Raw genomic sequence first — 19,062 nt, 5'->3', positions numbered from 1 at the left:
TACAAGTCAGATAATACATTTCTTACTCGAACACGAAAAACTCTATTGGATAAAAAATTTGAAATAAAAATGGGTAAATGCCCCCTAAAACCCATATCATACAAATCTTTTAAAATACCATACCTCCACGTAGTATCATAAGCTTTTTCCAAATCAAAAAAAACCGCTACTACATGCTCTTTTTTAATAAAACCATCTCGTACAAAAGATTCTACTCTTATAAGATGATCAAGAGTACTTTTTCCCCGTCTAAATCCACATTGATATTTACTGATCTTTTGATCTTTTTCCAAGGTCCACACCAGCCGGTCATTAATCATACGTTCCATGGTTTTACATAAACAACTAGTTAGGGCTATTGGACGATAATTATTTGAGTCAGTATGGTCCTTTCCAGGTTTAGGTATTGGTATAATTATTGCCTCTTTCCAGTAATATGGTAATTCTCCTGATTTCCAGATGTTATTGAAATTTTCCAGTAGAATCGATAATACACTATAGGGTAGATGTTTCAAAAACTGATAGTGAATTTTGTCAGGTCCAATGGCTGTGTCATTGGAGTTTTTTATGGCTTTCAAAAGTTCTTCCATGGTAAAAGGCTGGTTATACAATTCAGCATTATCAGAGGAGAAATTAAGTTTCTGTTCCTGCTTTATTTGCATTTCTTTAAATCTGGGAAGACCGTTTTCTAATGATGAATTTCTCTCAAATGTCTCTGCCAATTTATTAGCAATATCCTGTTTCGTTGTTAGCAAAGTATCCTGATTTTTAATATGTTGTATTTGTAATCCTCCTTCCTTATTTTTCATCTTTCGTATCATATCCCATACTTTCTTTGTTGGTGTCTGTGATGTTAAACTTGACACATATTTTTTCCAACTTTGTCTCTTTGTTTCATTAATAATTCTTCGTGCTTTTGCTCTACAGGTTTTTAGTCTGATGAGGTTTTCTGTTGTTGGATGTTTATTAAAATTTCTTTCTGCCCTCTTCCGATCAGCAATAGCCTTTTTGCAGTCTTCATTAAACCATGGGTTTCTCCGACGGCATGACTTTGTTGATGTTTTTGGAACAGATTTTTCTGCTATTTCAATTAGTATGTCAGTGAATTTCTTTATTGGGTCTTGATGTTCTTTCCAATCTATGTTAAACTTCTCATAGCACAATTTTTGAAAAATATACCAATTAGCTTTTTCTATTTTCCATCTTAGAGTGTCTTGCTGAATGTCTTCTTCAATGGATGTTAAAATCAGTGGATAATGATCACTCCCACATAGATCCTTCCATACTTGCCATGAAAAATCAATTAGTACTTCAGGTTCACACATAGTTAAGTCAATAGCAGAATAAGTTCCATATCCTGGATGCAGATATGTATTTGAGCCATCATTTAATATGCACAAATCATTATTATATATGAACTCTTCTATTCTTCTGCCTTTGGTGTTTGTATGTTTTCCTCCCCATAATGTGCTGTGACTATTAAAATCACCCATTAATATATATGGTGATGGAAATTGTTCAACCATTTTGTTCAGTTCTTGTATTGTCACTGAGGTATCAGGGGGTATATAAATAGAGCACATAGTTATAGTTTTATGTAGAGTTAAGCGCACAGCCACCACTTGCAGGTTTGTATTTATTGACATGTGACTATGAATTATGTCATGTCTTACTAATATGGCCGATCCACCAGACGGACGTTGTATATTTGGACCAAAAGTGTTATAAATATTATACTTTTTCAACGTCAATTTACTATTTGTTGTTAGATGGGTTTCCTGGAGGCAGAATGCAATGGGATTGAAAATGGCTGCCAATTGTTGCAGCTCTGAAAAGTTTGCATTAAGTCCTCGACAATTCCACTGAATTATATGATTCATCATTTTCAAGTAGGTAAGACAAGTACCTGCCCTTTACCTTTGCATTTAGGAGACAAGCTTCGACTTCGAGATTTTATAGACTCTGTCATTTCAACATCATAATTCTTTGGGTACTCTATCTTTTGAGTTTTCCCTTCTTGATTTGATTTTGTTGATTGAGTTTTTGTACTTTGTTGTAACCTTTTCCCTCTCAAGGGCTGATTATGCTCATTTGATGATTTTCCATCTTCTTTAGCTTGGGTTTGATTTATCATTGTTTGACATTGTGTTCCTTGATTCTTCTTTTTAATTAGAACAGAACTTCTGTTGCTAACATTTTGTGGTTTCTCACCATTCACCCAGGTCAAATCAGTCTGACATTCAATGGAGCTCATGGTTGGTTTCAGCACAGAAGCATATGTTTTCCTCATATTAAAGGATGGAGACTCCTCAACCTTCTTGCGTGCTTCAACATAGCTAATCCTTTCAACACATTTTATTCTTTGGATTTCTTTTTCCTTTATCCAAATTGGACATTCTTTTGTTGAAGCTGGATGATTAGCTGAACAGTTGCTGCATTTTGATGGTTTTGAACATCCTGATTCATGTCCTTCTTCTCCACAGTTACAGCAAACCGTTTTTCTTTTACAGAAAGCAGAGCCGTGGCCAAATTTCTGACAATTGTAGCATCTCAATGGGTTTGGAATGAAAATATTGACCGGTACACTCACATAGCCAATCTGAATCTTCTCTGGAGGTTGAGGTTTATTAAAAGTCAAAATATAAGTGCCTGTCTTAATTATCTTTTCTTCTTTTTTGATTATGATCCTCTTGACATTCATTACCCCTTGTTGAGTCAATTCTGATGCTATTTCAGACTCATCCATGTCATGTAGCTCTCTGGTACGCATAACTCCTTTGCTACTGTTTAATGACGGATGATAAAACGCCTTTATTGGTACATCTGCCAGCATACTTGCATGCAAGAAGTTTTCAGCATGGCTTTTCTTAGTGCATTCTACTAATATTTGTCCAGATCTTAGCTTTTTAACATCTTTAACAGTTCCTGCTATGCCTGAAATGCCTTTCTGTATTGCAAATGGAGACAATTTTGTAAGAGGCATGTCTGTTATTTGTGATTCTAGCAGTATAAATCTTTGCCAATTTTCACTCTTTTGAGAATACATACATCCAATATCTGAGTCATCATCCAATGTTTGTTCTATCATACGTCGTTTTGGGGTTTTTTTATTAGCCATGTTTGTATTTTTGAATTTCATCACTCCTGCTCCCCACCCACCTCGGAGCCCAACAAGGGGATGCACAGAGCCGCGGTAATCCTCCAGATATGCACCAAGGATACAGGGGTGATATACTTGAGCAAAAGGAACATAGATTTCATTTTACCCAATTGACCCTAAGCCAAAGCCCTTTCGGGTACATCTTGACTAGCCGATTGGTTGGACCGGGTCCTTCCAACCTCCCGTCTATGTGAATTCAAAGCCAAAGTATTGTGTTGGACCTGAAGTAGCCGCAGCATACACATTCCTCAAATACCAGGTTCTTGTCCTCCCCAGACACGGGTTGCAACTTACGGCAAAAAAGTCGCCCCATTTGTCGCCTCTTACGATCAGCAAGGGGGTGCTAGGGACCTATTCTACCCCGGGTCCCCACGGGCAAACGGAAACAGCTCTATCAAATTAAGTAATGGTACTTCACCTAGATTCTTTCTAAAACGAGGAGTTCGTCAATTTCCCCTTATTTTTAATTGCAACAATTCCTTAGCACACATCAATAATAGTCAGTTAAAGGGCATCACAATTGGCAACACTAAAATAATAATTACTCAATTAGCGGACGATACAGCCTTATTCTTGAATGATTCGTCACAAATTCCATTGGCTTTAGGTGTTCTTCAGTCTTTTTCTGAAGCTTCAGGATTAAATTTAAATTTTAATAAATGTGAATTGCTTCCAATTAAAGATTGCTCTCTTACTTCAATTGAGGATATTGCTGTCAAAAATAGGGTAACATATCTTGGTATAATAATTACTAAAGATGATAGGTGTTCTGCAAACTTTAAACCTGTTATTGCCAAAACACAAAAGAAACGCAACTGCTGGTTACAAAGAGATCTGTCACTAAAAGGCAGAACACTGCTCACTAAGGCAGAGGGTCTGTCTCTTTTGGCCTATGCAGCTCAGTCTCTTTCTGTGGATAAGCCCACGTCTAAATTAATGAGATTTTAATAAAATTCCTTTGGAAAAATAAATCTCATTATTTGAGAAAATCTGTCATACTAAATTCAAATAATAATGGTGGGCTGAATTTCATTGATTTTGATTCCCTCAACAATACATTTAAAATTAATTGGCTGAATCAGTATCTAGTCAAACCATCTTCTATTTGGAATTTTTTTTCCTCAACTTGGTGGCATTCACTTTCTCTTAATGTGTAATTATGATACATCTAAACTCCCTATTAAACTTTCCAACTTTCATCGACAGGTTCTCTTAGCTTGGACTATAATTTATAAGCATAACTTTGCGCCACATAGGTTTTATTTGGAACAATAAGAACATTTTATTCAAGAATAAGTCTTTGTTTTATGATAACTGGTTTAACAATGGTTTATTTTTGGTGGAACAGTTGTTTAATGAGCAAGGTCTTGTGTTCAGGTACTCAGAATTTCTTTTTAAATACCAAATACCAATAACCCCAAAAGAATTTGCTACAGTTATGGGAGCTATCCCTTCTGGTTTATGTATGCTTTTTAAAAACTAATAACTCCTCAATATCTACTGCATTCTTTCCTAAATCTTGTGATACTCCTATTGGTCAAATTTGTTTCTCTGAGCGGAAAGCTAAAAATTATAAAATAAGATCTTTATTTTTGAAGAATTTGATTTCTGTTCCTCCTGTAATCTCCTTTTGGAATAATTTGTTTTTTAACCTTAATTGGAAAAAAATCTGGTCTCTACAGCAAAAATTCTCTCACAAACAAAGTGAAAGAAATTTCCTTTAAACTCATACACAGGTTTTACCCTGTAAAGAAGTTTATACAAAGATTTAAAGCTGATCTTGAGATAACATGCTCTTTTTGTTCAAATTATGATGAAACTGTGGTACATTTATTTTGGTCATGTCACTACACTCAGAAGTTTTGGAATGACATTGGTGTGTTTGTCAAGTGTAAGATTTTGCCAGGCTTTTCAGTACATATGAAAAATATTATATTTGGGTATTATGACTCAGACCCCATAAATGAACATATCGGTTTTGTTATAAATTTAATTTTTTTCCTAAGCAAATTTCACATTCATAAATGCAAATTCTCCAATTGTAAACCTGTCTTTGCTGTTTTCCTAAAAGAAATGGAAAATTATTTAAATGTAATCTCAGTATCTACTAACAAGAAAGCCATAAGGACTGTTAGGACATAAGGACTGTGCAATAAAAAAGAAAGGAAAAAACAACAACAACAAAAAAAAAAAAACAGTTCGAAGTTTCAATGGTTCACCGGTAGAGGGCGATGATAAAGTGAACCCATGAATCATGCAGATTCACTGAGAAGTTGAACAAGAGCTTTACACTATGGTTTTACCTGATCTCTGATCAGCTTTATACATTTGTAGATGTTTTAATTTGACATTAGAATAATTAAAATTAATAATGGTAGTTATTTATCTTTTATTTACCCGTTTAGCTTGAGCCATTGAACAGAGAAACAATTAAGCCCTGAAAGTTGATAAAACAACACATACAGACATTCTATATTTAATCTTATTCGATGATTAGCTAATTGCATTTGATAGATTTTACTTTTAATAAAACTTTTGCAATACATTTGTAAAAGGTGTTTTTATGCTTTTTTGGACTGAGTTTTGTTGCATTTACACTGTTCTGGCCACTAGGGGTCACCGTGCCGAAGCCTCGACACATTAGATTCAACTGCTTCAGTGTTTCGCGAAGCGTCGATCTGCCCATCACAATTAACCGTCCCAGCTTCAAAATGCGGGCACTATTCAATGGCATTATAAAGGTGGGAAGAGCCAGAATATTACTTAAATATTAAAATATTACTAAAAAGCTTATTTTTGAAGGCCGTCTTTGAGATGGTGTCATAACGAGGTTGGTGGTAGTTGTGTGCAAATGTACATTTTTTTTACCAACGTTTTCCACTTTTAATATTATTTCCATCGGGAAATTAGTAGTACTAATTAAATATTCGCTCAGTTATCAAAGCTCTCGTTATTTTTGCTAGATCTGTTCCACGGCCTAAGTCCGAAATCAGTTTCGTAAGATAGTTAATGCGCAAATGCTGCCTGCAATCATTCTTTCAAGCCGATTATTTTGAACATAAAACCCGTTTTAATTGGTTGCGTTTACTGCGTACTTGTTACAAACGATGAACTTGTCTATAAAAACTTACCAAACGTGAATTTCTCCCCATCATATACATGGATGCCACGACTGACTGATTTTACTGCACTGAGAACAAACGCGACTAAAAAAACGCCACTGGATGTTTTAACCAATCAATCATGTCTACGTCATATAAGAGTGCGTGTCACGTGAAAAACGCGTGATTTGAAAATAACTGTCAGTTTTCTGTCATAAATTATGTTCTAAACGATAACTTTTAATATGATCTGGTTTAAATACTATTTAATCGGCCTCAATAAGTACTAATTAAAATATACAAATACTAAATTAGCATTGTGACTGTCTTTTCTGCAATAATACCAATTACAGTAAAAAAAAAAAAAAAAAAAAAACTACAATACAATAGCCACCGTTAATAATTGTCATCATAAAAAAGACTTAACACTGTAGGAAATCCATGAATTAATAGTAGTAAAATTATATTTTAGTAAAGAAAATAATGTGGTAATTTGCTATCAATGACATTCTACAAAATAAGTTAATAGACATATTTATTTTGCCTTAATAAGCAATCGTGGGATGAAGTTTTTGCCGTTATATTTTCTGAGGGTGGAGTTTGTTGTAGCCGCGCGCTGTCTATCAACCAGGAAGTCCTCAATAAGTCATATTCACTTTCCAGATGCAGAGGAATGGAGTAAGTACAAACATATTCATCATTAATGTAATGCTGTTTATGCGCTATTACATTTGCGTATTCTTTCCGAATGCGATTCTGATGTACTTTTCCACTGGCGTTTCACCTGTTCATCTATGTCAGTTGAGTTATGTCGCGGTAGTTGTTGACATGTTCGCAAGTGCATCTGTTGTTCCTCTTTGTGTTGCAGCATCTGTTGTTATTAATGCATTTCAGTCATTTTAAAATCGTTTCTGACATCAAAATATGAACTTCCTTGCTTTTAATATGTTGCAGAAAGCTGTGCAGATAATGAATAGTTTAAGAAGTGGAGAAACTATATTTGACAGCACATTAGAAATGCTTCCAGATGCATGCTGACATCTGTAATGTGTTTCTGTAAAATGGCACATACTAGTATGTCCTTTCTTCTAGGTTGGGCATCTTTCTGCCATGAATAAGAGGAAGTCTTGTGCCTACAATGTTGTAAAACCCTCCAAGACTCCTAGGACAGATGGTAAAACACATGTACAGGATGAGGAGGAGGTTGATGAGGAAGATGTCCAGCAAGATCACTCACTCTCTGCTTCGGTCAGTTTAATGATTTTCTGAGCAGAACCTGATAGTGACATTGGTGCATTCATAATGAATACAAATAACATAGATGTGTAAAGACCTGAAAACCATACTTGAGTAAAAGTACATATACCTTACAGTAAAAATGACTCCACTGCAAGACAACCGTTCTAATATGACTTGAGTAAAAGTCAGAGTATCTGATTTTAAGAGTACTTAAGTATTATATAGGCTCAAACAAGATTATTTGTGAGTAGAGCAATCACATGTTGTTCTAAGATCAAAATAAATCCGAACACCTCAAAACTGCAATAAATCAAGTTTGACAGAACAGACTCTCAAACGTCTCAGTTGAGCTCAAGTACTTAAAAAGGGCTTAAGTAAACCAATATCCTTTAGTAAGGTCTCTTTTTAATATATTAGATATATAACACAAAAGCCTGCTTTCACTGGAACTGGTTTCAGCTTCATTACCAGATGTAGTCATGTCCTCATCTAATATATGAAACACCAGTGATTTACAACTACCTGCTAATGTACTTACAGTCTTGTTGACAAATTTGGGTAAGGGCAAAAACGCAGAAGCGTTCAATGCCCTGTAGATGGTGATATCTCTTCTTTTGTACCAGCAATAAAATGCTGCAGAAAAAATTATGTGCAGTGCAGTGCAATATATAATGATCGATTGCATTACACATCACAAATGTATTAGAGTAAAGAGTACTTACTCAAAAATGTAGTCAAGTAAAGACTGAAAGTTGCTAATATCTTTGATACTCAGTAAAACTACTAAATAGCCATAGTTAAATACAGTAACTGATTACATTTACTCAAATACTTTACACCACTGCATTTTTCTTTTGCTGTTTCAGGGTGCTGGAGATATTGGTGTGATAGAAAGTATCACTTTAAGGAACTTTATGAGCCACCATTTGCTTGGGCCTTTCAAATTTGGACCAAATGTCAACTTCATTGTTGGGAACAATGGGAGTAAGATCCATCAGATTTTTTTTTAATTCAAATTTATAAAATATTCATGATTTGAATGTGCACTACCAGTCAGAGATTTGGAGAAACCTGAAAGCATTTGAAATAAATTGTGACTTTTTTAATGGCTGTTATTGTAGCAGATAGTGAAGGAAAAGCTTACATTTGCTTTATTTCATATTTATGATGACTTGACCTAACTGTTATTTTAAAATGTACTTACAATAAATGATGGGTAGATGTGTCCAGACTTTTGACTGACAGTGTACAAATAAGTGGTTCTCAAACTTTTTGACTCCCAAGTCCCCACTTTGTCCAAGAAAATATTCAAAACCCCTCCTATGTAAGTTGATATGTACCTCAGTTTAATGTTTTGCATATTTATTTTGTTTAGTTTTTTTAGCATTTTAATTAAGATTGTTATATAACTAAATTAAAATAATTTAAAGGGTTAGTTCACCCAAAAATGAAAATTATGTCATTAATTACTCACTCTCATGTCGTTGTACACCTGCAAGACCTTCATTCATCTTCAGAACACAAATTAAGATATTTTTGATAAAATCCGATGGCTCAGTGAAGCCTCCATTGCCAGCAAGATCAATTCCTTTTTCAGTGCCCAGAAAGCTACTAAAGACATATTTAAAACAGTTCATGTGACTACAGTGGTTCAACATTAATATTATAAATAGATGAGAATATTTTTGTGCGCCCAAAAAAAAATGAAATAGCGACTTTATTCAACAATATCTAGTGATGGGCGATTTTAAAACACTACTTCATGAAGCTTTGAAGCTTTACGAATCTTTTGTTTCAAATCAGTGGTTCGGAGCGCGTATCAAACTGACAAAGTCATGTAAACTATTGAAATTTCGAAACGCATATGACATAACGAAGCCTTGTTTGCTGAAATCATGTGATTTTGGCGCTCCAAATCACTGATTCGAAACAAAAGATTCGTAAAGCTTCGACGCTTCATGAAGCAGTGTTTTGAAATCGTCCATCACTAGATATTGTTAAATAAAATCGCTATTTTTTTTTTTTTTTTTTTTTTTTTGGTGCACAAAAAGTATTCTCGTCGCTTTTTTAATATTAATTTTTCATCAAAAATTAAAAGATTAACAAAGGTCTTACTTAAGACTATTTTTTAAGAGTGAACGCTGTCCCCCCACTCCTAGTTGAGAACCACTGGTATAAATGTTTCAAAAACATGAAAGTATTAATAGTGTTGTTACTCAAAAAACACTCTTTCCTCAATGTATGTATTTTGTGATGGCATTCTAAGCTGGGAAAAGTGCCATTCTGACAGCACTTATAGTGGGTCTTGGTGGAAAAGCAACCACAACCAATAGAGGGACATCTTTGAAGGGCTTTGTGAAATATGGAGAGAGGTTAGTATATTTTAGAAGGAAAGATGCAATAATATATCTTCATAATATATTGTTTTTTGTAAGCATTGATCCTTTTGTTTACAGTTCTGCAGACATTAAAGTGAAATTAAAAAACAGAGGAAATGACCCTTATAAAGGTGACATTTATGGAGACAGTATCTGCATTGAGCATCGGATCTCAAGTGATGGTTGCAGGACTTGTAAAATCAAGAATAAAATAGGTAATAGCATGTCTTCTGTCTACAGATAATATCAGAAACAGGACTTCCTGTATGTTCACACTTACATTGAGATTTGCTTTATTTTTAGGGCATGTAATTTCCACAAAGAAGGAGGAGTTAACTGCTATACTGGACCATTTTGGCATCCAGGTACGTTTTGTGCAAAAATTAGCTCACATATAGTGCAAGTTTTTTTTTTTTTAAAGATTTCATGTTCACTTATTTTTAAGTAATTATTTTTTGGTGACATTTTGGCATGGGTCAGCACCAGTCAATGTAGTTAAAAACTAGTTATATTAATCATTTTGTTGTTTAAAGGTGGGGTAAGCGATATTTCAAAAACGTTGTTGGACATGGTTTATATTTGAAATAAACCCAAAAAAACAAACATACCCATTTCTCTAACCACCCTGCTCTGAGTCTGTGTCGAACCCTGCTCGCCGGCTTGCCAGGCGAGTGCACTAACAATGACACTAAACACTGCATTCTCTAAAGGTGATGATACACGGGGCAACTTTTTGAGCAATGTTGCTGGGCAATGTTGCCGTCAACGGGCAACCTGATGAGACACAGGGCAACTAATTAGGGCAACAGACAGTTGGCAGCAACTAATCAGAAAGGAGCAAATCTATTGCCAACCCAATAAATACCTTATTATAGGCACTTTATTTCAACTTTTCAAATGTTTTCTTCATTTTTATTAAAAATAAATGCCTTTCCGATCTGATTTGTGATAGAAAAAGGGAGAAGAGCGAGTTCAGCAAAAGGCGGATTCGAACCCGCGTCGATCGCATCAAAAGCTACATTCATGTGCCATACGCCCTACAACCTACGCTACTACAGATGTAAATTAACTCCGTCTTTTTAGTATTTAACTGAAAACATTCAGAGGCTTGATTACAGCTTACATGCATTACTTTGGACAGTTGTTGGTATTTTAAGCAATATATGAGGTAAATTCCCTGTTTTGGGTTGACGCATGACAACTTACTAGCGTAAAAAGATAAAAGTTAACACTCTTTTTCTCCGCTCCACTGCCGCTGAGAGGCCGCCATCTTGTTTGAATTTTTTCTGAAATCTCCGAACCGGTCACGTGATCGGCTGCTAACATTCTGATTGGAGGATCTCAAAAAATTGCCCACAACCAATCTAACGTATCCAGATATATATTTGTTGCTCATTCTCAGTGGGAAAGTGATCAAGCAATGTTGCTCGGCAACATTGCTCAAAAAGTTGCCCCGTGTATCATCACCTTAACAGTCATCAGTGCGCCTCTTGAGATAGGTTTACCTGCACAACTCTTACTAGCCGGCCTCTGTTACATACGCAGTGCGAGAAAGGATGTCTGTTTATCACAGCTGATGTGCAACAAAATAATGCTTCATGAAAAATAAAGCGCAGATGATGAACAAATGACAAGGAAGCACAAAAAATGAACGTACAGTACATGAGTAAATACAAACAAGAGTTTGTTGTTAGTCGCCAACAGCACAGCAGCTCCAGACAATCAATGACACTCAAACCCAGTGTTACTCACAAGTGAAGCGGAATCAAAGCAGCCTCCACGTCTGTTTTCAGGCCTTCCCGCTTAGCTCTCTCCAGTGCTGAAATGTTTTTCTAATATTAACGTGGATCCTAAAGCTCTTGCCCAGTCATATCCCTTCATTCCAGTGATATTCTTCTGAGCTTTTCTCTTCTATATTGTGTCTCATTTCTGTTTCTGCATTCTTTCTTCAAATGCTGCATGTTTGTTGTTGTTTGTTGGTGTGTCGGTGTTTTTGAAATATCTCTTACCCCACCTTTAAAGGGGACCTATAATGCCCCTTTTCAAAAAATGTAATATAAGTCTCTGGTGTCCCCAGAATGTGTCTGTGTTTTAGCTCAAAATACCTCACAGATTATTTATTATAGCTTGTCAAATTTGCCCCTATTTGGGAGTGAGCAAAAACACACCGTTTGTGTGTGTCCCTTTAAATGCAAATGAGCTGCTGCTCCCGGCCCCCTTTCCAAAAAGAGGGCAGAGTTTTTAACAGCTCGCGCTTCAGTTGCTCAACACCAACAAAGCTGGAGAATCTCACGCAGCCAAAAAAGCCTTACATTGTTCAAACCGGAGTCAGACACTGATGGAGAGACCCAGGAAGAAGTTACAACTTTTAGAATGAATCTGAATGTTTCTGAATGGTTAGTGGATAAATTTGTGTAGTTGCCGTGGAGTTGATTCAACTCATCAACTAGCGTGTGCCGTCATGTTAAACTTTTGTGCAAATACAGCATTGAATTGACCCTCGTTTGTGAAGCAGTCCGGCGTAAAATGACGGCATGATAACAACATTCTACTACAACAACTCTTCCTCTTCTCTAAAGAATCTCAACATGGCCTCACTCCCTTTGTTGTGTGTTCCCAGGGGCAGGGTTTATGTAAATTTTGTGGTTTGTGAAGAAGTCCCTACCAGCCGTTTGTTGTAGTCCTCAAAAATATCTCCCTTTACATTGAACTTTGAGCGTTGTAACTTTGCAGATGTTGTTTATGCTGAAGCAGCAACATTACACATTAACTAAAGTTTAAAAAAAAGAGATATGTCCCTTTACAGGACCCCTTTACAGAGAGCACACAAATCTGTAATTGATTTATTTCTGTTTCTGGATTAATTTCATATTACAGGTTGACAATCCTGTGTCAGTCCTTAATCAAGAAATGAGCAAACAGTTCCTGCATTCAAAAAGTGAAGCAGACAAGTACAAGGTGATTTATTTTTCATATATTTCACCAGTAGTTAAAGCAGTGATATACAGCTAACTACGTTCACTCTTTTAACATCTATTTAACATCTTTTTTCCCTTAAGTTTTTCATGAAAGCAACTCTTCTGGAGCAAATGAAAAGAGACTACATTCACATCAAGCAGACTAAAGCCTTGACACGTGACCAGGTAGAAAGACAAGAGGAGGTGAGGCTTTACACATACTTTTTTATTCATTAGTCAAGTATCACTATTAGTGTTTCTCACACTTATCCTCTCACAATGCATGTTTTGCACTGACAGTCAGTACTGTGGTAACATCACACATTGGTCATCTCTTTATTTTTAGTGTCTCAAAGATCTCAGGCAGTTGTTCTTGCAAAAGAAAGAAAGATATGAACGCCTGTCGTCGCTCGATGATATGAGACAGACTCTGGAAGACCTGAAAAAGAAGATGGCGTGGTGTTTGGTGCGTTATTTTAGTGTGTCTTACAAAAGTGTGAAAAGTCGCTTGTGTTAGAGAGTCTCTGTTAAACAGTGTCTCTGTTGGTTATAGGTGAGAGAGAAGGAGAGGCAAGTTGAACAACTGAAGGAACAAATTGAAAAAGAAGAGTCTGATTGTAAAAATGAAGAAAAACTGCAGCTCTGTCAGGTTTGTGTGATCAGTTGTACTGATTTGGATTTTTAATAACAGAACTAATGAACTGTCTAATAAAAGGTTTGCTAATTTATGGTTGTTACAACTTGTACAATAACACACAAACAGTGACACACTTCCCTTCAAAAGTTTGGGGTCAGTAGTTTTTTAGTATTTTTATTCATTAAGGATGCATTAAATTCATCAAAAGTGACAGTAAAAACATTTATAATGTTACAAAAGATTTTTATTTCAAATACATTTCTATTGATCAGGAAAAAAAATCTGTTATGGTTTCCTCAAAGATACAGTATGAACCAGCACAACTGATTTCACCGTTGATAATATTATTAAGAAATGTTTGTTGTGCAGCAAATCAACATATCAGAATGATTTCTGAAGGATCATGTGACACTGAAGACTGGAGTAATGATCCTGAAAATTCAAGCATCACAGTTTTTAAATTGTAATAAATCATCAGTTTTTTCTGTACACACACAAATGCCATCTTGGTGATCATAAAAGACTTCCTTCATAAATATTAACAAATCTTACCAACCCCAAACATTTGTAGTCATTTGAAAAAAAAAAAAAAAATTGTAAAAATCTTATTGCTTTTAAGAACAAAGTTTCCGCTGCTGAGAAGAGAGCGCAGGACATCCAGATGAAGCTTTGCATGCTTAGAGAAGAGCAGGAACGTTTGGCAGAGGAGAGCCGTAAAATGAAGGAGGAAATTAAAGACAAAACAAAAGCACAGAAAAATCAGGAGGTGAGATGTCTTAATTTTCTATTTCTGTTAGTTATTGCTGCTTCCAGTAGTTAGAAATACTGACTACTGTTTTTGAAAAGAAAAGCCTTTTAGTAGTATTTTGTTATTCTTAAAGGAATATTTCACCCCAAAATTAAAATGATCCCTTTTGGAACATAAAATGAGATGTTTTGAAGAGCACCTGTGCTTTTCTTTCCCATGCAGAAAAAGCATAAAGTGACAAGGGGCTGTCAAGCTACATAAAGGACAAAAAAACTGAGGTTCATATTACTTTTCAGTGAATAATAACTTCATTAGGGGTCATGACATGAGAAATCAAATTTGCCTTAATCTTTTGACATTTAAATATAGTTTGGGGATAGTTTGGGATAGTTCACCCAAAACTGAAAATTTGATGTTTATCTGCTTACTCCCAGGGTATCCAAGATGTAGGTGACTTTGTTTCTTCAGTAGAACACAAATGATGATTTTTAACTCCAACCGTTGCCGTCTGTCAGTCAAATAATGCGAGTCAATGGGAACTTCGTCTATAAGATTAAAAAAACATGCACAGACAAATCTAAATTAAACCATGCGGCTCTTGACGACACATTGATGTCCTAAGACACGAAACGATCAGTTTGTGCGAGAAACCGAACCGTATTTATACTGTTCATTTATACTGTTTCAGTATTTTTTACCTCTAATACACATACTACCAACTGCCTTGAGCGCGCACACGGCATCCGGTGCGTGAGGTGTGTACGCGCTCTGGCGTAGTTTAAACATGGTGCCTGTAGTACACAGTTGTTATACAAATGGAAGTAAAACACTAAAAAACATGGTTTTATTACATCAAAACATTTTATTTTGTTACTTTTTGTAATGGCAGCTTTACACATAAAAAGGACACATACAAAGATCTTGTTCACATCCCTTGGATGTGGAAAAACCATACGCACAGCTGATGGTTTAAGTCTGTATCACATCATAAGATTCTGTATCACATGCAATCGATCAATCATTGTTTCAACTGCAGAAAGGCATCAATAAAACAGCATGTAAAAAATCACATTTAGCCTACCTCAGAAAAGCCATTCAATGGCCAAAATCTCATTATTCAGCTACAAAAATGAACTTCAAGAGGAGCATTTTGCTAAATATGTGCACTATAGGCTATCGCATATTCATTGTATTTGTACTTAACATGTGCTTCGATATTAAATGTATAAATCTGTTTCATGACAGCCACCATTTAAATGTTTAGGCCTAAATAATAAAAAAAGAGAGAAAAATAATTGTCATTAAAAATTTATATAAACTTCCATATGTGTAATTTAGCCTATATGAAAGTAGCTTGCAAATCAGTTTTAACCAATTATTATAATGATGTACCAGCTGTGGTTCCTTGTATAATTTACAGCATTAGTTGAATTTTTTTTTTCTTTGCGGAAATTAGCCACGTATTTGACCTGATAGGCCCCAAATTAATCAGTATTGAATCGAAGGTAATCAAATCAAAATCAAATTTTCAAAATCAAAATTTTCAAAATCAAAATTTTCAAAATCACAATCAAGCAAGCTTCTGAATCAAAATCGCATTCAATTGTGAAATTTGTCAATTCTCAGCCATACTGTCAATAATTTATTATTATTTTTATTTATTTTTATTTTTTTTACTTGAAGGAAATGTTGGTTTTCCCATTTATGTTGTTGTCAGAGTGCACCAGAATGCTTCATTTACATGTTAAAATCACAAAAATCTTCTCCTGGGGGAGGATGCCCCCAGACCACCCTACACATCACCTTTTACACCTCTTTTTACTTTGCAGATGTTTATAAACTTGTGAATTTCTAAAATATTTCTAACATTTCTAAAACTGATACTGCGCTTTTGTAGGCTACTTGTAGGCTACTCTATAGAAATGTTTTGATACCAACAAATACTGACAACAGAACAGAATGGATAAATCAGAGAAGGATGTCTATGAAGTAAATGTGTCGAATTATTAGAATGTTAAACAAATTAAATATTTACGCCTATGTAGCGAGTGGTATGGTCAGAAAGGGAAACAAAGTCACTACCCTTTTAAACAGGGAATATATTAGTACTTGTAAATTAATCCACAACAGAAGTCACACGGGAACGTAGTTTTAAGAAGAGAAGGGCCTAGACGTGAATACTAAATACAAAACTTTATTTCAACAATCAAACACTGATTTAAAAATCACTAAAAGACTGTAAGAACCCTACTACAAACATGAAGCAGAGAAAACATACTTTTTAGACAGAGGCTTACCAATGGCAGAAAAACGTTTGGAAGGAGGTCTGGAAATTTGAGTCTGGAAAAGTATGGAATTTTGAAATGGAAAATGTGTAGGAACCCTGTATGTGGAAAGTCACCACTCCTGAATGAGTTATCGTGAGAGAACGTAATCTTTTAGTTTTAAGTCGGTTTGAACAATCTGGATAAGTGTAAGTAAGTACCATTTTGATTAGCCATCGTACCTACAATGTTTGTGCACTGTAAACAATGAGTGACGTATACGCATGAGAGATCACTTCCGGTGCTTGCGTAAACTAGGCCAGAGCGCGTACACACCTCGCGCAATGGATGCCGTGTGCGCGCTCAAGGCAGTTGGACATAGTGGTGTATTAGAGGTAAAAAATTATATAAATACTGTTCGGTTTCTTGCACAAACCAAACGTTTCGTGTCTTAGGACATCAATCTGTTGTCACGAGCCTCAGGGTTTAATTTGGATTTGTCTGTGCATGTTTTTTTTACTCTCATAGATTTTTTTACCATTGACATGCATTATACAACTGCCAGACCCTAACGGTTGGAGTTAAAAATCATCATTTGTGTTCTACTGAAGAAACAAAGTCACCTATATCTTGGATGCCCTGGGGGTAAGCAGATAAACATCACATTTTCATTTTTGGGTGAACTATCCCTTTAAGAGCTCTTTGACAAAGAGGTATTTTGACATTTAAGTGGTCTGTTAAAACACCCTGCAAGTTTCATTGCTTAAAATATCCTCCTCATTATAAACAAAACATTTATTTAATTACTGTAAGCTCCAAAAACAACTCCTTTTGGATTTTGTGGAATTTGTGACATCACACAAGCAAATAGTTTGCATACGACTGCCTCCAGAGCAAGACATCGATGAATCGTTATACATCATCGCACCATAGGCCCCGCCTACTGGAATTCAGTCGCATAACTGTTGACATTCGCCTTGTGTCTGACAGTTTTGTCGTGTCAAAAGCAAATAGAACCCATTATAATCAGTGACGCTTTCTACACTGGATACGTTCAGTTTCTGTCATATTCCACACATCTGTCGACTCATGGACACGTCCAGATTAAACTGTTCCTTTGCATCTCTGTACAGACTTCAGAAGTATCCCAGCATCGTAAATAAGTGGATGGTTTATTTTAATGCCGTCATGGTTCGCATTGGAGGATTATATGTTTGTTCGGAGCATTTTCTTTTTAAAGGGATAGTTCACACAAAAATGAAAATTCTGTCATCATTTACTCACCCTCAAGTTGTTCCAAACCTGTGTAAATTTCGTTGTTCTGCTGTACACAAAGGAAGATATCTGAAAGAATGTTTGTTGCAGATTATGCCCCCCTTTGACTGCCATAGTATTTTTTTTTTTTTTTTTTTTTTGGTAGTCAATGGAGGGCGAGATCTGCTTGGTTACAAACATTCTTCCAAATATTCTTTTGTACAGCAGAAATTTATATTTAGGTTTGGAACAACTTGAGGGTGAGTCAGTGATGACAGAATTTTCATTTTTGGGAGAACTATCCCTTTAAGAAACCTTAGGAACATTATACCTTAGGAAATTATAATAATAAGAAAATCCATGTCATGACTCCTTTAAATAATGGCAAAAGACATAAAATATAGTTCAAAACATATATGGGCTACTTTTATGCAGGTAGTTTGTCAGCTTCAGTCATTAGTTTTCTTTCTGAATGGAAAAGAGCAATGTGAACCATCTCAAGGAAGAAAGTCTTGAAAAGACCTGATGTATAGTAGATGATTACATGCTACATTACATGGGTGAAATATTACTTTAAGTTAGCTGCTTCTTTTATACAGGGTCTTGTTGATTTCTAAAGAGTTTGTATAGGTTTTTAGATTGCCAGTTTTTCAGGTGGTTTGCTTCCGCGCTGAGAATAAATTGAAACAATTAGAAAAGGAGCAATGCCTTCTTCAGGAGAGAATTCACAAAATAAGTCATGGGTGAGTCCATTTGTTGAGGGAACACCTCTAATTTTAGGCTGTTAATGTCAATAAATTGTTTACAGTCATGCTGTATGTTCTAATTAAATTTTTTTAGAATAATTTTTGCAAACTGCCACCATTTCTTAGGGCGTTTTCACACCTGGCTCGTTTGGAGCATTTGTTTCTGAACCTTAGTTTTCTCCCTTAGTTTGATTTGTTTTGGCATATATATGCACACGGCAATTGCGCTCAGATCCGCACCAAAACAATTGCTCTGAGGTCAACTGAACGAGGTGGTCTTTGCCTGATTGAAGGTTGAGGTGAGAAAGCAATCTGACCCAATGGACCAACAGACTAAGCGGAATCATAATCAAAATCAAAATCATAATTTTATATATAATTTTTTATATATATATATATATATATATATATATATATATATATATATATATATATATATATATGTATATGTATCAGTTTAAGCAGGATCGTCGGCTATATTTGTGTTTGCGTGTGTCACGACAGCTAAAAATAGAGCCACAATAAGCTTGCAGAGTGAACTTGTCAATCCATCTTGATGGATTCTGCAGAGGAAACTG

At 35.4% G+C, this 19,062-nt stretch overlaps 1 protein-coding gene across 2 annotated transcripts in view; it reads left to right on the top strand.

Moving 5' to 3' along the window:
• Positions 1-6,866: 6,866 nt before the first annotated feature.
• The window catches only part of smc6 (structural maintenance of chromosomes 6), a 38,772-nt gene continuing 26,576 nt past the window's right edge, over positions 6,867-19,062 (top strand). For both annotated transcript variants that reach the window (XM_067368490.1, XM_067368489.1), the window contains exons 1-12: positions 6,867-6,939; positions 7,354-7,509; positions 8,367-8,484; positions 9,767-9,872; positions 9,957-10,093; positions 10,182-10,243; positions 12,756-12,836; positions 12,938-13,039; positions 13,182-13,301; positions 13,389-13,484; positions 14,092-14,238; positions 18,393-18,481. In XM_067368490.1, the coding sequence (XP_067224591.1) occupies positions 6,925-6,939; positions 7,354-7,509; positions 8,367-8,484; positions 9,767-9,872; positions 9,957-10,093; positions 10,182-10,243; positions 12,756-12,836; positions 12,938-13,039; positions 13,182-13,301; positions 13,389-13,484; positions 14,092-14,238; positions 18,393-18,481 (1,229 nt within the window). In that variant the 5' untranslated portion in view covers positions 6,867-6,924. The remainder of the gene's footprint in view (positions 6,940-7,353; positions 7,510-8,366; positions 8,485-9,766; positions 9,873-9,956; positions 10,094-10,181; positions 10,244-12,755; positions 12,837-12,937; positions 13,040-13,181; positions 13,302-13,388; positions 13,485-14,091; positions 14,239-18,392; positions 18,482-19,062) is intronic.

The sequence above is a fragment of the Chanodichthys erythropterus genome, chromosome 18, assembly GCF_024489055.1.
Source record: "Chanodichthys erythropterus isolate Z2021 chromosome 18, ASM2448905v1, whole genome shotgun sequence".
Classification (NCBI taxonomy): Eukaryota; Metazoa; Chordata; class Actinopteri; order Cypriniformes; family Xenocyprididae; genus Chanodichthys; species Chanodichthys erythropterus.
This window is presented reverse-complemented; position numbering and strand designations above follow the sequence as displayed.